This window comes from Hydractinia symbiolongicarpus, chromosome 12 (assembly GCF_029227915.1).
Source record: "Hydractinia symbiolongicarpus strain clone_291-10 chromosome 12, HSymV2.1, whole genome shotgun sequence".
NCBI lineage: Eukaryota > Metazoa > Cnidaria > Hydrozoa > Anthoathecata > Hydractiniidae > Hydractinia > Hydractinia symbiolongicarpus.
The window spans coordinates 6,560,738-6,583,247 of record NC_079886.1 but is presented as its reverse complement, the minus strand read 5'-3'; the positions used below and the strand labels follow the sequence as shown (position 1 = coordinate 6,583,247).

The window sequence follows — 22,510 nt, the reverse complement described above, 5'->3', positions numbered from 1 at the left end:
TTATGCATTTTAAGTAACAATTTGATTTGCAACAACAACTGCTATGAACAGGATAAATTTATGCTTTACATGAAAGAAACGCATCTATGTTTTTCTCCGAACCTTAAAATGTACAACTTTTCCTTGTTGTTTGCAGGAAAATCTAAATTTGCTTGAAAATTAATACTTGTAAAAATTAGTATGCAAAGGAATAAAATTTTGTTTATACTGTCTACATAATTTATAGAATCTCTGTTTTTTTCAAAGAAATGGAGGAGTGGAGAATTAACAGCGTTTGGATTTAATATCTAGGCACAAAGAAATATTCATTTTTATTCTTTTGTTTACTGATTTTACTTGGTTTGCCTAAAAAATATTTTTAGCTTTCTGCATCACTATGGAAACAGAGCTCCTATTATTATATACAAGAACATGCAAAAATGTACAATTAAAATACACTGTAGGTTTGTAGGTCATATTCTATACAAACAAAATGTGTTGTGCCTGAGTTTCTTGATGTGTGTTTACATTGTAGATAATGTCAAAATTTTTGATTAATAAATCAAATGTCCGGCAATATATTCATTGTGCCTTACTTCACCATGAAACAAAATATGCCGAGCCAGCTGCTGACATTATCGCAAAAGAGTGGAACCATAGCGCTGGAGAAAAGGAGCGAAACATTGAAAGTATGATAATGAAATCTAAAGATACTCTTCCCTGTCACTTAGCTTTGGTTATAAAATCTGTTGTTGAAGTGGATAATAATTGTATAGAAAATGACTATCCAGAAAAGACAATTGTGTTGGAGCCATCTGAGGAGCATGATTTGGTTGTGGCTCATGTTAAACTATTGAAGGTAGATGGTCGAAGTGATGGCCAATGTTGTTCATGTTATTCTCTTGTTGTTATGGATAGATATCGTGGCCTTGGCTTGGGAAGGTTATTGACTGAAGAAGCTGAAAATTATGCTCGATCACGGGGCTTTGGGCATATCTATCTGTCAACAAATGATAAGGTTAGAAGTTGAATTATTTTGTTTTTATTACAACTCATATATCAGTCACTCGTAAAACATTTCTCTTCTCTTTTTGTGTTTACAAGAGTCCTTTTTTTTAAGAACACAACTTTTGGCATCGGATTTGACTACAAAAATCGGAAATAAGGGCTTTTGTTGTTAAAACAAATCCTGCCAGATTGTTCGGTAATTAATGTTACTTTCTTATGTTCGTAGGTTAAATTTTATGAACATATTGGTTACAAGAAGTGCGAGCCAGTTGCATCTTTGTCTGCTAATTCAAAACGCTTAACATCTACCCAAGTGTCTGCACTAGAAGGTGTGTTTGCGAAAAGACTAAACATTTGTAATCCAACTACATGTAATAGTTGGTTAAGAAAGCGATTGATTCAAGAATACCCATTGACGGAACCAATGAATCTGGACTGTTTTATTGACATCCTAACGGAAAAGCTTGGTAATATTTTTTATGATGGAAAAGTAGAACCGTGTGAGAATTATATTGGTTGGGTGATTCGGTTACCATGGCAACAACAAATAGGTCCATCATGCGGAATATCAGCACTTAATATGATAAAGAGTATAAACATCAGTTCTAGTAGTCAGGCTCTTGAGGTGTGTAGTTGTATTTCAAGAAACTCCAAACCTGAGTTAAACCTGTCAATGGAAGACTTGTCTGTTCTTGAATTTGCAATAAAATTAGGTATAAGTTATGATGGGGAACTGTTTTGTGCTTATAACCTTATTTACTTAGCTCAAAAGGCTTTCAATGTTAACTTATTTGTAAGAGAATTCAATGAAACATTGGTTCCTGAAATTTGCAAAAATATTTGTAATGGCTTTCCTATGCTTGTGCCATACGACAAAAGCATAAACGATCACACGCCAGGATGCTATAATGCTAAACAAGCCCACTGGGCCGTAATTGTTGGGGTGATATTTCCAGGCACACCAGATAACGTTAATAAAAAAAGCTATGTTATGAAGAATATTGTTGATGGCGTTAAAATTGCTGTCAAAGACATTGGGAAAAGTATGCGTTCAGATAGTGTTTGTTTACCTGAGATTTCGGATGATAGCAATATTATGCTTATTTGCATGCATGCTATGTCTTCAAAACCATTTGTGTGCACCTTGAGAGACATGTTAGAATCGAACCATCAATTAAATAAAAACAGATCGAAATATTTTCTCTCGGCTGAGGACTTAGAGCATTTACGAAATAAAATTGTATGTTTTCATTTTTAGTCAAAAATTTTAAAGACCGTTTCTTTAATTTTATATGTGTATAGTATCGTTATAATATGTATGTGTTCTCCAACAAGGAATTTTATAAATAACCAAATTTTTATTTTTGGATAAGGTATTGTAATAAGGAGAAGTAATATTCTGATTTATATAATTTATTATTGTTTTTTTGTAATTGCCATATTGTCATAGTTATTGTAGGCCTACATGTTTTCATTGCGAAATCCAAAACAATATTGAGCAACCTTTTTATGTTATGAGCACTTTAGTGCTATTTCAAAGCAATTTACCACATCGAATCTCAAAAAGTTCCCCCATCAAATTCACTGTGATTCTTTCTTCATGGAACTTTTTGTGCTGCATAAGAGGAGCTATGTATTGCGTTTTGTTGTGCAAGTTAAATATTCTCAATGCTCAGTTAAAACCCTTTCTAAAAAGTTCTTAGCAGGTTTTACTACACACAAGAACAAAATCAGGATAAATGCTAGATTGTTATTTTTCATTGTGATATTTTCTATTAGGAATAACCGTGAAAAAAGAGTAAATGAATTTTTACCTGTTTTTATCTTTACTTATGATTGGCCTTGCAATATTCTTTGAAACCCAATAAATTTTAGTGCAATTCTAAATTTCCACTCAAAAACAGAAAATGATTGAGAAATTGTGATTTCTAAAATTTGACAACAACAAAAACACAAAAGAATAGTACGAAGAAAAGTATTATTTTTCTATCTGTTTTGTTTCTTGGATGGAAATCCAACTTAATATTCTTTAAGAAATCTATGGATATTGCACTGTGGTGGCAATGTTAGTGAGAAAATACTTATGATCTTAAATAACTAGCATCTTTAGATGGTAAAAGGTTGACTTTTTTTAAAATTACATCTTTGTATTTATTGCAGGGTGTTTTGCGATCTAAAAAACCTGTACAATCAAGTCATGGATTTTATAAAATGGATCAAAAAGTCTACCAAAAGTCAAAAAATTTCGTAAAAAATTTAAAAGCCAGTCAATTTTGTTGTATGAAACGCATTCGTCAACTATCTACTTGCAAATGTAATATAGCCTTAAAAACCTTTTTTTTGTAACAAGCGAATTTGAAGTAGAAAAATTAAAAAAAAAAAAAAATGGCTGTTATATTTATTTTTTTATATTGTTATATTAGTGTGATATTTTTTGTTGTGTTCTTCAATTTACTGCAGAGTAAAAGATGTAAAAGGATGACTGCAATTTTTGAGAAAGAACAAGTACAGTCGTTACACCGATACATTGTACAAGATGACATCAAACATGTCTTGTTCACCAAAGTGTCGTCACAAAAGGATGTGGTCAACATATGGTAGAGTAATTTTTTGCATGGTATTATTTTGTTTAGATAAGTAACACAACACAAACATTGTTATCTGACTTTTGTCTAATCAATAAAATTAGAATATGTCTGCTAACAAAAAAGGTTGTTTCTTTAAATAATACAAGATTAACATAAAGCATCAAGTTCAGTACCATTTATTGAATTTCTAGAACTTCATCTGAGATGGTTGCCAACAAAGTTGAAGTTTAACTGATGTTCGATAATTTGCCTATCAATGTAGAAATTGATTAAAAAATAAATTCAATACAAAAGTGCTTCACATAAACTTATTTTACACTCATTTTATTCTTCAGTTTATATTTGGAGTTTACATTTTGTTTCAAGCATTTCTGATGGTTTCAACATATGCGTGAAAGAATTGGAAGAAGACTGCTTAGACACATATGTAGGTAATTTTTTTTTTCACTTTTAGCACCATTCTGCAACTTTTGACATAAACTTCATGCACTGCATATTACTATAACTTGTTTAGCAGGCATTGTAGTCTATTCGACACATTTTTATGTAGAACTGCATTGGTATTGGCATTTGTATTGAAACAGTACTAATCGATAAAGCCTGTGGAGAAATCCACTTAGACTGAAGGGCAGTGAAAAAATAGGATGTTTTAGATTTTTTGCTGATTTCAGCAGTGCAGATCCAAAAAAATTGGCAAAATTTGGTTTATTCTTTGCTTGTAATGTGTAGAGGTTGAATCTGATCAAAATAATGTATAGGATCAAATGTATTTGTATTGAAACTAAAAACGAGTTAATTTAATTCTCGTCTCTTTAGTTTTGCTTTCCTTAACTATTTCCTCCCAAAATTGCTCCCCTTAATTTTCGCACACCTCTGATAGAATTTTTCTTTCTTTTAGTATTTAGGCAAATCCTTGTTGAATTGTCAGAATTGTCTAATTTCTCGATAAAAATGTGAAGCACTTGTGTTACTATGTAAAATTTAGAAGAATATAACTAGCTAGCTGGTTAGAAAATTTTAAAGCCTTTTTTATCAGGAAAATTGATTTTTAAAGCAAGGCAAGTGTTTATATGGAATAAATTATGAATGTGTTTGCAGGAAACTTCAATTTCAGCCAATTTAAATGTTCAATGTGATGTTTTTGTTCTCGATGGTCATCACCTCCCCGCCAACGTCCCGTTTGGTATTCCCCTTTATGGTTGTATTGTGTTATTTTATATTTATGTTGCTACTGTCTGATTTTCAGGTCACCGATGCAGACTGTGGATCAAAAGAAAGTTTTTTCTCAATTATTAGGTATTAAAGATTTGTTGAATGTATCACTTCTAAAGCAGTGTTTACACTATCAGATTTTGTCTGAAGATTTTTCTGATTAATTATCCATATCAGATTCTTGCGTTTACATTTGTATCAGATGTCGAAATTTTTTCTTTTTCTTTTCAACACGGTTTCCTACCACGCGAGAAGTCGTGCTGCTGCTGCAACAGTTATACTGAAAAGCAACGAAAACAGCGAAAGAGAAGATTTTAGATAAATTGTTGGCTCATTTCTAATTAATCGCAAATGCGGATAATTGCCTTTGCTTTCTCATCCCTGTTTTTGTACAAAGGACTTTTTACATTTCATAGAGCTTTTTCCCCTTTCAAAATTTCACTAAAAATTTCGGTTTTGGCATTTTGATTTTTTGGAAGATGTTTTTTTTCTCTCGTACTTTCGAAATCATGCGAGTTTTCAAATCATTAATATTTAATGAAACAAACTGTTACATCATTGGTTAATTCTCTTCAAACGACAAATTTGATGACAAAAAAGCTTTCAATTTTTCTGTAAACACTATCGGATTTTTTGTCGAATTAGATAAATCTGTCAGACAAAATCTGTTAATGTAAACTCTGCTTAACAAACCTGAGCAACATCTGCAGAATTTTTTTATCAACTTCGCCTTGAATTTAGTAGATATAAAAATAATTAAATAATAATTTTTCCTGTTCAGGTCGTCTTTTGCCACTGGTGACTTCAGCATATCTCCCATATCAGAGAGTTTCATCGTGCGTTTCGGTTCAGGCTCCTTATCTTTCACACTCACGCTACACCCAACAACTGCTGCGCAAAGAAAAGAACTTTTTCAATACATCTTTTTTCACCTAGCTGGAACTGTCGATAGCTTAAATGAACAAATAAAAGGCGACTTATATAACTTACTTGTAGTTTTTTTTTTTTTTCAAAAAAATTCTTCTGATGGCAGGTCTTTTTTCTAAGGTGCATTTTGTTTATAGATTTGACAGACCAAGTCAGTGATTTGAAAAATTCTGAGAGAATTGCTACTGGCATCACTTCTCCAGGACGATTGAGTCCTTTCGGTAAGCGCGCTTCAACTTTTAACATTTATGTACAGTAGACGTCTGTTAATTTGAACACGCAAGGGACTAATTATTTGCTGACGAATGTTCGGATTATCGGAAGTTCAGAAAAAACAAGAATTTTAATAAACGTTTAAAGGCTAATATAACTTTATTACAACTTTACTACAACTTTTTATAAAAATCTTTAACCGTTGCTTGCCTGGCAATGGGCAAGGCCTCTAAATTCCTTGTAAACTTTATATTATTGAAAATGCCAATTTAATTGATACATTGAAAGAAATTTTGCCACCATTGATGTAATAAAAATGAATAAAAATGAAAACGTTTTTTTTTTTATTTTCCCATAAGATTTTATCTATCGATACACAAAATTTCGAATTAACGACCATAATGCAGCCTTGGGAAAAAATTGTTTGAATTAGCGAAATGTTCGAATTAGCAGAGTTCGAATTAAACAGCTCAAAATACTTTGTTAAACCAAACTTAAGGGACTTGGCAATTTGTTAGAAATAACGGAAAGTTCAAATTAAGCGGCATTCGAATTAACGGACGTCTACTGTAATAATACAATTGTAATAGACTTTTAGGCATAAAAGAGTTCTTTCGGAATAATTTCACCAACTTCGTGCCACAAATAAATATTTTGAGTAAATCTCTGAGAGTGAAGTGAAGATTAAAATTTCGGTCGTGGGTATAATGATTTGCAGTACAAGTATCAGCAGAGAAGTAGCTACTAAATAATCTGAAAGAAACTGATATCTACTGCAAAGTTTATTTGTACTATTTTTGCTTATAAGTCCGTTGCTTGTACAGAATGTGTAGAGTTTTCAAGTTTTTTTGTGTGTGGACCGAGTGTAAAATGGTGTTCTTTGTTTTCCGATTGCAGAGCCAGATATGAAGAGAAATCGTCAACAAGCGAAACGGAGACCAAAAAAGGGAAGCAGTCTCATTAATCCTGGCAGTAGAAAGTAAACTCATTTAATATATATATTTGATGTTTATTTGTTGTTTGTTTGGTTTGGAAAAGAACAATTTGAGAGGGTTAGTTTTCTAAGATGCCCAGTGTGTGGGGAATGGCCTTCAAGCAGTAAGGAAACTAACGAAAATCAATGCATTATAGCAAATCCTTTTATTAAGTAATCGTTGTGCAATGTTTAACCTTCTAAAAAAACCCTGGAAAAGGGGGCATTTTTACCGAAATTTATTGGTATTAGGGTTTATTTATTTTTGTTTGCAGGAAAAAAATGGCAACGGGCGTTGTGTTTGATGACGATTGAACCAAAACGCAGAAACATCAGAATTTGATCCGACTCCGATGAAATTCATAAAGCATGTTCCGGTTAAAGCAATAATGTTGACCGGATGATTCAATATTTTGGAAAAACATTTTATACTGTTAGTTAATGTGCATAATGTAGAAAAGATTTATTCTGGATTTGTAATTTTGCTCTTCTTTTTATTTGAACAAAATATTCTATGGCTAAAAAGGTTTGTCAAAAGATAGTGAAAAAATCTTCTAATATTCAGTTGAAGATGACTTTGTATTGCTTTTGGCCTTGCGTCAAAGAATTAGTCGTAAACAAAGAAATCTTAAAAAAAGTAAGCGAAAAATTTGAGATGATTTCAATCCAATCTTTGAGATCAAGCAGATGAAGCTTTCTTTGGCGAAGTTGCGTACAAGTTCGCTTACCCAACGCTCGCTACATGAGTTACGGCTTGACATAATGTTGTGATATTGCGTGAACATACAGGCAAAAAATATAAACAACAGACCACAACAATCAAATAAAGTTAAAAGCAACTTTCGCCAAAAGTTTTTTAAAGGAAACTTATATGAAACTTGTCTCTTGTTAGTTAGCTTAGCTTTCTTCGAGGATATCAAATTTAGTTTCTCACCTTCCCACCTAAACTATTCCGATTTCCTGGCGATAAGAAATTTGTGCTGGGTCTCCTGTGGCTAGTCTCGTGTGGTCCTTCTGTTTTGTCTTTCAGGGATACTCCCGCGCAGACGGAATTTTGTAAACATTCACAGCTCAACTGTCGTCAACATAGATTCAGAAAGGTCAAATGTAGTTGTTGTCTTTATTTGGAAAAAAGAATGTATGAAAAAAAAATGGAAAAGGAGCAGGTTCTACCGAGATTTGAACTCGGATCGCTGGATTCAGAGTCCAGAGTGCTAACCATTACACCATAGAACCGCTGTTAGAATGTGAACATAACTTCAATATATATATGGGTTCACAGTTCTTTTTTCAACTAATCGATAACCGTAAAAAAGAGAAATATTCTACAAAATATTAAAATGGCGTCTGTATTGGAACAACATAACACGAGGTCACTGAACGAAAAAAGAGGGAAGCGAACAAGAAAAAAAAAGTTAGCGCAACCTAACGAAAAAAAAGATGGAGAAATCTCCCCTGAATTAGTTGCTGTGCGCTGTAATAAATTAGGTGTTGGTTTGGCACCTGTAATATCTAAAGACTCGAAGTAAGTTTCTTCTGCCTGATTTGCACACTACATTTTTGTTTGGAAAGATACTTTATTTCCATTGCACAAAAATTCCAACTGTCTCAATAACTGAGAAAGCCAAATTTTAAACACCCTGCCCTGCCCTGGGTATTTCAGATTTATGTACATAGCTAGCTACACCACAATACAGTAGCTACTACTTTATATTATTAAAATATATTCTGCTTCAATTATTATTGGATGATTGTCTTTATATTTAGTTGACTGATTTTTTGTATATTCTAAGAATTTAATGCCTAAAATAGCTATATATTTTATCCCCAGTGGCCAAAAGAATCAAAAGCATTAGATTGTAAATGTTGGTGTATTTAGCTAAGGGTCATTCGAAAAAATTTTTCCGGCCTTGTTAGTGGGATATCGCCGCTAAGGGGGGAGGGGGTCTAAAGTTTAAAAAAATCCGCTAGGGATTGAGAAATTTTAAAAATTTATTTGTGGCCTGAAAATTTGTGAGCATAATTCCTCGCTTAGGTAAAGCTAGCCGTACCTAACAGCCGTGCCTAAGCCGTACCTTAGCCGTACGTAACTACACTTTTCTTTTTAAGGTGAGGTAATGTATTTTAATGGAAAAAACTGAGCTAATCGTAGTGGTAAATTTGTTGTGTCACTGAATTTCTGTTTCTCAATCGCCAATGAACCCGCAAAATACGAAAAATGTTAACGAAACATCTTGCTCTTATAGAAACCAAACAGGGGAGAGCGCGGGAAGGTGATTCCCAAATCGACAATTTAAGTATGGCTGGCAATAAAAAGGTGGTTAGTACAAGCGGTAATCTTCAATGCGACTTATCAAGTAAAGTAAAATAAAGGGGATATATAGGTTAGGAAAAGAGAGGAAAAATATGAAAATTATAAGACAACATATATTTTACAGTTGGGTCCTATCACATAAGAAAGAACTTTAAAGGCTAAAATATGTACAATAAAAACGAAATTAAGTTAAGTACGGCTAGCCAAAATAAAGTACGGCTGGACAATATTAAGGTACGGCTAGGTCCTATCGTATAAGAAACATCTTTAAATGCTAAAATTATTCCATAAAAACGAAATTAGGTTAGGTACGGCTACCTAAAATAAGGTACGGCTGGACAATATTAAGGTAAGGCTGGGTCCTATCATATAAGAAACATCTTCAAATGCTACAAATGTTCAATAAAAACAAAATTAAGTTAGGTACGGCTAGCTAGCTTATTTTGGCAACCATATTTAAATTTAGGTCATTTTGTGAGAAGCGTGCGATTGCACGCACACGTGCAGATTTGTTTAGGCGTGCGATTCATCGCACGCGCAAAACGTTGCTGTAATTAAAAATTATTGTATTTATAACAAAGAAAATTTATTAAATAAACCTTAAAAATAAACGATCATTCTTTTACTGAACTCTAAAAATAAACGATCATTCTTTTACTGAACTCACAATAGATCGCACATGAGCAGTCTTTACCAAATGTTGATAATGTGAATTTAATTGCTACCATTTGCTTTCGTTCTTTCTTTTTGCCGACCAAGGGGTATTATGCAGGACAGATATAGGTCGCTAACGACCTAGTGTGTGGCTGCTATCTTTTGAAGAATTTGCTTCTTCGTATATGGGTTAAAATTCCTTGCCGTACATTGTTGGAACTTTGCACTTTGTTTGTTCCTTACGCTAAAACAGCAGCCCCTGTGCGGTGTACAGGGGTAAAGAAAATGTTTTTGCTTTTTGATAGCACGCGCATCGCATGCGCAGAATGTATGAGGCGTGTGATCTACCGCACGCCTGCCTAAAATCTTACGAAATGGCCTGCTGTACAGCTATTACAGGAACCTAACCTAATATTGTCCGAAGCGTAATAATGTTCAATCTTACTTTACTAATGTTTTTCATACATTCAATTTTAAAAGTCTCTTTTGTATTTGTATTAAAATCATTTTATAAAAATTATAATACATGTAAGATTATTATTATCAGTATTTCATCATTGAGGATTCCCTGGGGGTTACTGGGGCTCGACGATGAAGTGCTCCATTTTGCATCATTTTTATCGGCATAGATATTCACCTAAAAGATGAAATAAAAGTTAGACAATTTAACTTTGGTATACATTAGCTACTAATTTTAAGCTTAGAAGCAAGTTGTCTTACACAGAGCTGCTAATTACGAATTTTCTTAAGTACGGCTAAGGTACAGCTAAGGTGCGGCTGTTAGGTATGGCTATCATTACTTTAGGTAATTCCTCTTCTCATCAATTCCGAAAACTTTTATCTACAAAACACGTCCCTGAGCCTTCCAAGATTTATCCGAATGTGTGTATTTCACGGATGGAAATCCGCTAAAAGAGGGGGGAGGGGGTCTGAATCTTAGCGGCGATATCCCGCTAACGGGGCCTGAAAAAAATTTTCGACGGACCCTTAATATATAATTTCAGAAGAGAGATAGATATAATACCATCTCTAATTTCTATTGCGGTATGTCAAATTGGACTTTGAACCCCTTTACTTGGCAGCAAAGCCTACAAAAAGTGCCAGAATCTAAAGGTTCTTTTAGAAGATTTGCAGCTTTTCACGAGGGTGCCGACTCGCCGCAAACGCTGCAAAAACCATTGGGGCTGTCGGACGACTTCTGGCGTTTTGAAAAAAAAACTTAAAATTTTGCCACGGAGAAACCGGAATCAACCCGAAACAACATTTTTTTAAACATTTACTACCATAATGTATAATTTATTCTTTTAATGTCGAGCAGTGATAGTGGATGTTAGACTGAAACCTCTGGTTATGACGGAGGGTTAGTAAACGAAATTATAACGCGTATATTTTCATTAACATAAATGTCTCTCTTCTGTGTTTAACGAAGTCCATATATACTTTGCTATACAGCTACGGTGCCATTATAGCGCATTTGCATATCGGCACATTATGGCATGGTTAAGGTACCCAATACCAAACATAAACATAACGGTGGACTAATAGTCATATACTGAACAGTGGAAGTTCTGAAAAAACTCTTTTTTATATCATTTATTCGATAAATATAGCTGTAGTTAAATCCCAAAAATAATAAATTGAGAGTAAAACGACAAAAAAGCACCTTCCTTCTTCGCAACAAAATTTAAATGAGAACAATGAGCCTTGCACGCATTGCATTTTGGGCACAATTTGGGTGGTTTTGGACGGGCCCAGGTTTTGCTGCCGCCCTAACATATATGGCGTTTTCGGTGAGTCGGCACCTTTGTAGCTTTTCTTGGAATGTTTTTGTGTATCTCAGGCCTTGTTTACGATGGCCCCTATGGCAGTCATATACCAGATATATGCTAACTGTGTATATCAAAAGTAAAAACTGTGTGCAAAGAAGATCTTTTTATGCTCCATTTATTAATTGATGAATTAATTCCTTCTTAGTGTTAAAAGGATAATTTGGCGTCAATAATGTTACCATTTTTAGTGAAGTCATTGCATTGCAATGCAACATGGAAATGCAAAAAAACATCGAAACGAATGAAAATAACTGACATTATCTCATCCCTGGGTAACTAAACTAGGACCAAAATGGGACCAAATTTCTAAAGTATATATAGTTAACTGATGGAATGTTGATGTCACAAATCCTTATGTCTCCTTAACCATTCATTGAAAGCTAACGAAGTTAAACATTCTGATCAGTCTTAAAAAATTTTGTATATGCAATCTTTTTTTTTCTATTTTTCTTCTGTTTTAGTGGATCTTTCCATGGGGCTTAATATCTAGTTTTTTAATAACCACCTTGCTTATTGGAGAGAAGCTTTAATTACACTACTTCATTGACAGATGCAGTGGCCATTAGAAATATGGCATATTTTATTCATTTATTTCAAATATTTTCACAGGATGTACATAACACAATCAATTAGTTTTTTAAGAGTTGTCAATTTGTTAATCATAGTTCATTAACTGAATTGTAACTGTCACTAGAATCAGGTTTTCAAAATCAAGATTATATTATTTCACATAAGTTTAGCCAAAATGTTGGACTTCTTGAATATAATTTCAAAATGTAGTAAATTTAATAAAGTTACTGTGTAAAGTATTCTATGTAGAGTATGTGGCCTAGAGGCCATTGAGAATGTGCACAGAAGTTGTTGTTATGCCTTGATTAGTAAAAAATTATTTCTTTGTCTAGACATGTCATATGTGCTTGTGGTAAGATTGTGGCTATATATAGAAGAAAAACAGGTCTACTCGAGAACACTTTTGATGGACATCAAACACCAATTAATAGTCTTTTTTTAAACGAAGCTGACCCTTTGCAGGTGTGTATATTTATAACTATGCTTTAGAAATTAACGTTTGCAGGGAATTCTATGAGAGAAACTACATGCATATTTATTTTTAAAAGAAATAAAGGGCCTTGTTTAGCAGCTTGTTCAGTACATGCATTGAATAGAATGTCGGCTGTTGCGTGTGTGTGGTGGCGTGCTTATGTGATCAGACATATCTCATGGAATTCCCTGAGTTTGTCTTGTGTGTAGTACTTTGAAAAATAGAGTGCTTTTTTGGTTTAATGTGGGTTATTTATGTGATTATGCTTTAGAGAATAGCTTTCATTATAATTTTTTTGCGAGGAATTGTGTAATTTATTTTGTTCAAAAGGACATTAACTTATTCAGAAACCAGTTAAAAATAAAAGTGCATTAAGCACATTTCTAACGCAATATAGATTCATATTTCTGTCTTTTATCGTTAGTGACAACATCTAAATATATATAGAACAGTTGTCATCAGCAGTTTAAAACATCATTAAAACATGATACAACTTAATGCAACATTGTTTTTATGAAATAACCTTGACCATAAAATAATTGTGTACCTCAAAGAAGAAATGATTTCAGGTAATTTAAACATGAAGTCATTAAAATATTTTTGTTTTGTATGTGAATCGAAATTTATCGCAAAATAAGGTTTGTCTATTTTGTCATAAGTAAAATACTTAAATACTCGATAATGTTGACAATTAGAATCACAATGGACTTCCTTGTTTTTGCTTTGAAGTATTCATTTCAACAGGAAAGTTGTTAGATTAGATATTATGGCATGAAATGACACTTTCTGTGTGAATGTAGCAGTATCACCAGATAATAGTGTCATTACAGTGCATTCATATTGCAGGGCAGCCGAGTCTTTAAAAAGACTTTTGTTAAAATGTGGCGAAAATGTTAGGTAGTACTTTTATGAAAACAATTTCGCCATAACATAATTTTCATTTTTGTGTCAGAACAATGCGCACACATATAAGTGGGAAAAAAATGCAAATAACTGATTACAAAATTCAGAGAAATCCAGTCTAAAAGGATAAACTTTGACTAAAATTGGTTAAACTGGAATAATGTAGTTAAAAAAACATACAAGAATATACTATAATAGGGTAAACTTCCCTACTTTGTCTTGCTTTTTTGTTGGGGATACAGAATTTTGCAAACATTTGTAAACAGTCAGTTTTGTTATTTTTGCATTCTTTACCCTATTTATTCATTGTTTGAGTTGAATTTCAATTACTTAACTCTATTACGATGAACTAAAAATTTGGAATAACATACTTCCTTGATATATCTTATTAAACATGATTTTAAAAGCATCAACATATTAAAAACAATTTCTTTGTTTTAAAAATTAAAAGAACAGTTTGCAATTGACAATTTGACATATAAAGGTAGCCACTATTTGCAGGTTATATCATGCAGTGAACGTGAGATGATAATATGGGATTACAATGACTTGACCATTGCAAAGGTAAGATTGTTGTTACCTAAAATCACATTACACAGAGATGATGATTTATTTGCTCGTATGTAACCTTCAAAAATCTTTCATTTCTAGAAATATCATTTACGTGTGGCAAGTTCAGGTTGTTTCCAATCTTCTCTGAAACCCAATTTTGTGTTTTGCAAAACACAAGATGACAGCAATAAAAGTAAGAATCCTTGCATTTCACTATAAAACACAATTTTTTTCTAATTACCATTTTGCTTGTGTCAGGCTAAAATATTAAATAATAAAGTGTGGTGAGATGGAATTTATTGTTTTATATTTTTAGAACAGGCAGTTCTCATGCAATGTTCGTTAAAAAAGCCTTACACAACCACCAAAATGGGTCCTGTCTCAAAGAATAACAAATCTGCGGTGGTCAGTCTTAATGGAAGGTATATTGCATTTATTTTCAAGGAAAAACTTTCAGTATATTCAATTAGCAAAGAAGAATGTTTTGTACACAATTATGATGACGTGCATCTCGCTTGTGTTGCATTTCACCCAAATCCAAAGCATGTTGCTACTGGCGATATGAATGGAAAGATTATTGTTTGGTACAATGTGTGTAGACCGACAAAGCAAGTGCAGTCTGTGCTACTCCACTGGCATAACTCGCCTGTTAACGACTTATTGTTTACGAATGATGGTAAGTTAGCTACAGTTATGTATAATTTTCCAACCATGTCTAAGAAGCCAGAGGTTAATGTAGTACAAAAGTTGCCCTGTTTTCATTGACAAGAGTCGGTTCCTTTATCCATATATTAAGTTTTTTATAAATTCTAGCTAATTATTTGATGTCGGGTGGAACTGAAGGAGTACTAGTTATCTGGCAACTTGAAACACAACATAAAACATTTGTACCTCGAATTGGTGGAGCTATTAATGATATATTTCAATCCAGTGACAGCATGTTTGTTGGAGTTACTCTTGATTGCAACAGTAAGTAATTTATGGTTGTTGCCAACGTCGTTGTCATCACCATCAGAATCCTTATCATCAATATCCTCATTATAAAATAGTGTTCTTTTATTTATTTTGTTTTGTGTTTAGTGATAAAAATACTTTCAGCTGTTGACACAAAGCTTACTAAGACAATAAAGTTTTTATCAGAAGGTCTGTGGATTTTTTTTATTATTTTTTTACTAGGTTTCTTTATTGTGAATATCTTTTTGTTTTCTTTAACTTGCTTCTTAATTTTTAGCTGATGATTTGAGTGCCGGCCTAACCTATGACCCAAAGTCAGAATGTGTTGTCACCAATGATAAAGCCAGTGGGGTGTTACAGTTTTATCAACCTGCCCAAGATATAGTTAAACTAAATGTAGGTTTTCAGCATTCCTGATATTAGCAGAAATAGTTGACTTTTAGAATTTTGCTATAATGTAAAGAATTGTGTCAAATAATTACTGCTTCTATGTGAGCTAAAATGTTAGCCAAGATCATGATATGTAAAAATTAAACTAATATAACCTAATGCAGACATGCAATCTACCAAAAAACTTATGAAATAAATATGAGGTTATTCTTCTTTTTCGTTCACACACTTTCTGCGCCTGGCATACAGATTCAAATGCAAACATCACTTCTCCTGACTGACTTTGCGTTTATGTAGTGTTTTAATTATTTTATTTTGCCAAAAATAAAACAAATTCACATTACAAATTATTGAGTTTGAATGTTAAATATAAATAACTGTCAAAATGAAAATGAAATGACAATTGTCCAATGACTATTTTTGTTTTCATCTGACCGTCATTTATTTTAGCTGGATGTAGTTGGTGAAAATTTAATTTCATCAGTTCAAGAAAGACTTGTTTACCCAACAAGAGTTCGGCATGTAGCATTTAGTGATGATGGAATCTGGATGGCTACTGTACGTGTTCTTTATGTTAGCTATATTCTCGAAACGGATTACACATGTAATTTAAGCCATAAAACATAATTACTTGGTTTAACTACTTTCTAAGTCTTTTGATATAGCGGAATGTGTGAGCGAACAAAAGTGTTACTGTATGTGTAGTTTTGTCATAATGTAGCAGTCAGGTTTCTGTTCTGTTGTTATTTTAAATAATATCATTCGTTTTTATAGGTCGATGTCAGAGAAGATCGTATACTTCCCGTTGAAAGAAAATTAAAATTCTGGAAATATTCGGAAAAGGAGAAAAGGTATAAGTTCACATAATAAAAGAAAGCTCTGGCATTTTGAGAAATAAAACATCTTTAAATCTCCCTGAAAGTAATGTGAACTTGATATTAGGAGAATTCTTTTCTTTTACAGTGTTTAAGTTGTTTGGTCGATGTATATATCTTCCATGTATGTTTTTGTTAGTTACACGTTAAATACTTTGGTGAACCCACCCCATGAAGACGAAGTGTATTCAGCAGTATTTCGTCCCTTGAATAAAACATCAAAGTACAGTCACATGGTTGCGACCACCAGTAAAGATGGCTACATAAAAACATGGGTGCTTCAAGTTGGGAAAGATTCTCAAGGTGATTTTTCAAATGTTTGACAGTTTTCGTGTGAATTATTGAAACAGAACAGGGTTAAAATTTTCTTTAAGATGGATTTCTTTGTTGTAATTTAGAAACGTTATTTTGTATAAAAAACAAGGTTTGTCTTTTATTTCATTAACTAACAGAATGTAGTGTTGTTAACTTCCAAAATATTATTCTAGACAAACCAGTTGAAACATGGCAGCTTCATTCACTGGGAAGCTATGACAAAGAAAGTTGCAAACAAGCTTGTTTTTCCAGTGATGGTTCTTTGTTGGCTGTTCTTTTTTCAGAGGTAAACACTGTAATTATCTCCTTGAACAACAAGAATACAGGTAAAAAGGCTTTAAGGTGATTGAATGAATCATTGCATTTGCTCCACGAAACTCTTATGACAAAATAATTTTGTAAGGCTAAATTACATTTGTGTTTAAACAGTCTGTTTTTTACTGTTGCAAGAAATTCCATTGCTTTGTTTGCTTAGACGTTTTTAGATGTCATTGGACATTTAACCTATAGGATATCTAACTCTTCAATCTTTTAAACTCACAACCTTATGAATTTTACAAAATACATAACAGTTTTAGTTAACATCTGTTTTATGAGGAAGAAGGATAATCTCCTGTTTTTGTCCTCTTTCCCTTCCTCGCTCCGTTGCAACTTTCTTAACTTTTCATTCAGGCGTACTTCACACTCGCTTGTTAATCCGCCATAAATAAGTATTGTAGCCATTTTGTTTGTTTGTAATTTATTTAATAGCACACTAGCATTTCTTCTAAGAGAATTTGTAATATAAACCATGTCAGTAGCCAATTAAGTATATTAACGGTTTCCTCAAACTTGTGTTTTCTTCTGCTGTAGGTAACTTTGTGGGATCCTGAGACACTTGCATTGCAAACCAATTTGGCTTGGAATCTACCACATGAGAATATCAAGTAGGAGTATTTTTTTGGTCACAATATATGCTAAATACCCTTTAGGTTATAATTCAAAAAGATCAACTGTTACAACTGACAGGTGAAATTTCGACAGCTTTAAATTGTGAAAACAAAATGAAACCCGACGATCTATATTTAACTTCTCAGAATTCAGTCACTCAAAATTGAAAATTTTTTGAGCAAATTTTACAACGCTTTGTTCTGGCTGCCGAAGAAAGGCGATTGAAATAACTTGTTTCAAACTTTGTAAACAAACAATTATGTTTAGAGCCATCAGTTTTGGCTGTCACGACTCGTCTCAGTTCCTGATTGGCTACTCTGTTAACTATTTGATTGTATGGGACATAAAGACATGTTCTGTCAAATGGCAAATGGAAGCCGATGTACAGCTACTAGCTGTAGATCCTTACAGTAAATATTTCGCAACCTGTATTAGGTTTGAAGGTGACCACAAAACACACGGTATGTCAATTAACAGCTTTTTAGCTTTTCTTAAGTGAAAAATTCTGGATCCTTTGCACTGTGGCAAATATCGTTAGAAGAATACTTAATTGTTGACGGACAATAACTTTGAGTTAATCTCAAGGAAAAAAAGTTCTCAAAATTCCTGAAAGCTAAGTTCTCGCTTTTAAATCACATTCTTTACTAATTTTATTTTAAGTTTATGTGTTCAACCCAGCCTCTCCATCACCAGCTGCGCTCTTCTACAAAATCAATAAACATTTTGACGTGCCTAAAGCTGCCATCTTTACACCAAGAAAGAAGCCGTTAAACTTCAAAAACGTTTGGGAAGAGATGGGACATTTTTATATTTTAACTAATAGTACGGTATGTGAAAACGAAATATATGCCTTTATAATGTGAGATTCGGAATTTTTCCAGCAGCCAGTCATGATGGCCATTTGACTATTTCTGCCATATCCCGTCTAATTGTTGTTGTTTTTACACAGGAAATAATAACCATCAAAGAACGTAGAGAGATCGAAGATGAAAAGAATAAAAAGGTGAGGAAGTTTCTGCAGGCTTGGGTTCACGTTGAAAGTTGTGTTATAGTTTTCAAGTTAAAATTTATTGGAGCAACAGGAATTTATTGTTTGCCTTGTATAACTATTTATCAACATTATCATTTCTTACTCTCTCGTATTTTACTAGAAAATTGATGTAGATGATTCTCAAACGTCTAATTTCGAAGATATATTTGGAGTCACTTCTAAGGGTGAGCATGAGTATAAACATTAGAGTTACGACACGCTTCTTTTCGTTGCTATATCTAATAAAATTTTAAGGTTAAATTCTTTAAAAAATAGGCTTGATACAATCATTACCAATGCTTAAACCGTTACAAGAAAGGAATAAGTGTTTGCTGTTATAACAAAGGGTTAATCCAGCGTTCTCAACAGCTGTTAAGCGGTTATGCCCTAATTCGAATTTATCCTATATTTTATTAGAAAAGCTAACTATCTTTCTTACAATATATAAGACTTGAAAGAATAAGATTTCATCGAAACCTCAAACCACCTTGATAAAATCCCCATTTAAGATTCAACGGGCCCTATTTTAGATTTCTGGACGATGTAATATAGTAAACACAGAGATAAACACATATTTTTCATCTTTGTTAGGTAAACAAAGCATAAAGAGTTCAACGCCTGACATACCTCTTGGTAATCCATCTTCAGTTGTCTTAAGAAAGGTGTGTGTTATTTCGTTTACACTGTACTAATTTATGCTGGCAAAGATGGGGAGTATTTTTGTGATCAATACAGTCTTAGTAGTTGTTATAATTTGCTTCCTTTACAATGTTTCTGTTAAAAAATACTTTTGCCAAGGAGCACGTTTATTTAAGTTTGATATGGGCTAAAGCTATTTTTTGGCTTTTTTCTTAGAAACCAGTCTTACTGGGTTACATTTTTTGTATGATGCTAAAGGCGGTTCTTAGAAGCATTAGGCTGAGATTGTAGGTACTTGTGACTCGCGAAATATTGAGAAAATGGAAAGTAAGCAGATAGTTTTGACAGGTTACTTGCTATAAATTTTCATAAAATCTCTTTTAAATTTAAACATTCGGTTTAACTGAAAAATTAGTTTTTTGTGTATAAAAAAGCGTGTTAATATCAATATATCGTATAATATCAACTATTTTAAGCCTTCACCTTTCAGTATGCTTGAACTTTGTAGCCTCCTTGTGTACTTCTGCACTTTATTTTCCCCAATATACATCAAATATCTTGAAGTCCTGGTCACAATGAAAGATTTCCTCATCGATTTTTTGATGAGGACGGTTTGATTTCTTTCGTAGAGTGGACATTGCATTTTGCGCTTACCAAAAAACAGCATATGTGCAGAAATAATAAATTAACACGAGAGCCTGTCCTGCAAAATGTACACACACTAAAAATGATGTTTTGTTGACAACATTAATGTTTCTTCGCTTGTTTAGATGATGTCCACACCAGCTCATGTTTTACCTTCAGTCGATGTGTTGTGTAAAACTTTGATGAAATCACTGCTAATTCAGACACCAAAAGCTAAGAGGTGTTTTTTTTTTGTTGTGTTGAGTATAGTTTATTAAAATTTATATTTCGAGATGATCAAAGGCAATTTTTTTATAGATTCATATGATAGAGACTACGTAATCTACCATAAATGCTGTTTTTATAACCTCTTTATAAGGCTTCCCGAGAAAATCAGTTTACTTTTAAAGGCTTTATTGAATGTTACATACATTTTTTAATTTAGCGGGAAAAAAGAAGAGAAAAGGGAAAACGATGAAGATAGTGATGATCAAATGGAAGGTGATTGGTTTTTCTACCTTTGTTCTTAAACGGATCGCACATTATTGTTTTTTACATCGGCCCGCGATCTTTTTAAGGCGACCTTTTATTAACGCATCTGTGGCTACTGCTTGCAGCGTATGCTGAATTTCCAAAAATGGAAAATGGTAGGATTTTCGAAATATTTTTTGGTTAGTGAAAAAGATGTCTGTCTGCAAAGAGTTTAAAAGTTGATCCGTTTCTAATACAGGCGTTGCAGCCAGAAAGAAATTCTATTGCGCACGCGCAGATACTAAGCGCTGCAGCTTGGACCAAAAACGCAATAATGGAAAGCCTTTGGGTATCTCTGAAAGTTTTTAAGTAAGTACGAGAAAAAACATACGTACTCAGAATTCAAGTTATTTTAACGCTACACCATAATTCACTGGTCCCAGGGTGTCTGCTGGAGCTTAAAAACTTTGAATCAGACTACGTGAACTTCATTCTGTAGAGAAACACCCTGAAAACTTTAAAATCAGAATACTTTTAACATTTCTGTTATAAAATATTACCTAACTGCATAACAAGTACTTCTTTTCGTGTCTGTGCTGAGAACCTTAAAATATCGCAAACAATATAGCAAAAATCGTTAAAAAGCACCTACAAAATGTGGGGGGGGTTACAAGGTTTGCTCCACGGATATTAAAAACTAGTAGGCTGGTCGATAAGGGCGTAAAATCTCTCTACAGTGAAACCTCTCTAAAGGTCACATAAGCGGAAATTAAAAAATTATCCGCTTTTAAGAAATAAATTTCCCAAATTTAATATGGACTGGTGTTATGTTTTACCGTTCCTAAAAATGCAGATTGGAAGTAATTGTTTATTTGACGGGTCAAGAGAAGGTCATTGAATAAAAAACGAAAATGCTGCTATTCTAAACGATCAACCTGTGTGTGGAAGCTAATTGCTTAAAAGGTAATGAGGAAAATTGTCCTCTGCTGTCCCTGTACGACTGGCCACTGTCAACTGTATGACTGCCAACTGTATGACTATCTACTGTACGACTGTCCACTATAATGACTGTCCACTGTACATGTCCAATACATGCCTGTCCACTGTATGAAGGTCGGTTAAGTCAAAATGTTTACGCAGGATCGGAAAAAGTGTACGCTTTATGAAATGAGTAGAATGAAAGATTCCTAAACAATTCGTCTCTGACAAATCAGGGACAATTTGTTGTCCTTCTTGGTCCTTTTTCTGGAGTCGTCTACTTCAGGAAGGTTTCAATGTAGTAATGTTTTTAAGATCTTTTTATATTGTTGAAAGCAATATTAACCTCCAACTAATGTTTGGTGACAGCGAAAAAATTGTTATTGTTGTTATAGCAAGCGACAGTGACGTTGAAGTGACGAATGACGAACGTCAAGTGGCAGTATCTGGTGATAAAAATGACGACGATGTCGATAACGACGATGAGAAAGATGTTCATTTTCAGTTGCCAGATTATAATTTTGATTTTTTAGAATAATTGAATTATTTTTTTAAATATGATTGTCTTTTAGACTTATAAAGTGTGTCTTTGTGTTCAAATATTCCCTAGAAAGAATTTATTAAAACTTTTGCCTGTTTTGTCATTGATCAAGAGACGAAAATGGTCTTTTATTCCGCACTAAGGGATCAGTAGTTATGTGTGTTTTACCGTATTAAAACTCTATAGGTTTTGTTGCCCTCATTTGCGTCAGCGCAAGAACCAGCAGATTTTTTTTACGCGTGCAGAGAAAAAGTGTACCTTAACGGACAAAATGTTTGTCACTTAAGAAAATTTCTACGTGGACGATAAAAGCGCTTAAACAACTTGAGACTTGTCCGTATTCTAATACATAAATCGTCGGAAAAAATTTCGTTTATCCGACTTTGCTTCGTTACGCTTTACCCTTCGTAATTGCGATTTTTTAAGGGACGAAAAAGTCAACAGAAAAATGGTAAAACTGCAAAAATTTTAATTTTGTAGTTCATCTTTTAAAGCCTGAGAATGTTTCATAAATGTTTCCTGGTTTATTGATTTTTATTTCCAAAAAACAAAGAATTTGGCGGAACAAA

The 22,510-nt window shown here is 33.2% G+C and overlaps 2 protein-coding genes and 1 non-coding gene across 7 annotated transcripts; 2 read left to right on the top strand and 1 right to left on the bottom strand.

The window, feature by feature from the left end:
• Positions 1–484: 484 nt before the first annotated feature.
• Positions 485–7,380, top strand: LOC130622221 (uncharacterized). 3 transcript variants are annotated; one of them, XM_057437660.1, is made up of 7 exons: positions 2,244–3,584; positions 3,942–4,002; positions 4,822–4,871; positions 5,569–5,759; positions 5,852–5,935; positions 6,825–6,906; positions 7,176–7,380. In XM_057437660.1, exons 1-7 carry the CDS (start codon positions 3,373–3,375, stop codon positions 7,213–7,215), a joined length of 720 nt encoding a protein of 239 aa, XP_057293643.1. In that variant the 5' UTR covers positions 2,244–3,372; the 3' UTR covers positions 7,216–7,380. The 3 variants fall into 3 exon arrangements, with proteins under 3 accessions (XP_057293642.1, XP_057293643.1, XP_057293644.1); XM_057437661.1 differs by having other exon boundaries at positions 3,911–4,002; XM_057437659.1 differs by lacking the exons at positions 5,852–5,935; positions 6,825–6,906; positions 7,176–7,380 and adding an exon at positions 485–997 and having other exon boundaries at positions 1,214–3,584; positions 3,942–4,006; positions 5,569–5,792.
• Positions 7,381–8,064: 684 nt separating this feature from the next.
• Positions 8,065–8,136, bottom strand: Trnaq-cug (transfer RNA glutamine (anticodon CUG)). Its single transcript has one exon. It is a non-coding gene; the product is annotated as a tRNA-Gln (tRNA).
• An 85-nt stretch (positions 8,137–8,221) lies between these two features.
• LOC130622218 (WD repeat-containing protein 75-like) lies at positions 8,222–21,981 on the top strand. 3 transcript variants are annotated; one of them, XM_057437652.1, is made up of 23 exons: positions 8,222–8,425; positions 12,600–12,729; positions 14,144–14,206; positions 14,294–14,387; positions 14,511–14,870; positions 15,008–15,163; positions 15,275–15,337; positions 15,426–15,544; positions 15,989–16,096; positions 16,313–16,389; positions 16,553–16,716; positions 16,902–17,014; positions 17,581–17,654; positions 17,926–18,119; positions 18,319–18,485; positions 18,608–18,661; positions 18,810–18,873; positions 19,280–19,350; positions 20,098–20,192; positions 20,397–20,452; positions 20,530–20,598; positions 20,682–20,791; positions 21,796–21,981. In XM_057437652.1, the coding sequence occupies exons 1-22, from the start codon at positions 8,241–8,243 to the stop codon at positions 20,789–20,791; spliced, it is 2,586 nt and encodes an 861-aa protein (XP_057293635.1). In that variant the 5' UTR covers positions 8,222–8,240; the 3' UTR covers positions 21,796–21,981. The 3 variants fall into 3 exon arrangements, with proteins under 3 accessions (XP_057293635.1, XP_057293637.1, XP_057293636.1); XM_057437654.1 differs by lacking the exon at positions 20,530–20,598; XM_057437653.1 differs by lacking the exons at positions 20,530–20,598; positions 20,682–20,791.
• The last annotated feature ends 529 nt before the right edge of the window (positions 21,982–22,510 follow it).

What these genes read in the sequence shown, in the direction of transcription:
- LOC130622221 (XM_057437659.1), top strand. Translation starts at nt 518, where the DNA reads ATGTCAAAATTTTTGATTAATAAATCAAATGTCCGGCAATATATTCAT. An exon ending in ATCTGTCAACAAATGATAAG is followed by an intron (nt 998 to 1,213) that starts GTTAGAAGTTGA and finishes TTATGTTCGTAG; the next exon opens with GTTAAATTTTATGAACATAT.
- LOC130622218 (XM_057437652.1), top strand. Translation starts at nt 8,241, where the DNA reads ATGGCGTCTGTATTGGAACAACATAACACGAGGTCACTGAACGAAAAA. An exon ending in ACGAAGCTGACCCTTTGCAG is followed by an intron (nt 12,730 to 14,143) that starts GTGTGTATATTT and finishes CACTATTTGCAG; the next exon opens with GTTATATCATGCAGTGAACG. An exon ending in ACAAGATGACAGCAATAAAA is followed by an intron (nt 14,388 to 14,510) that starts GTAAGAATCCTT and finishes TTATATTTTTAG; the next exon opens with AACAGGCAGTTCTCATGCAA.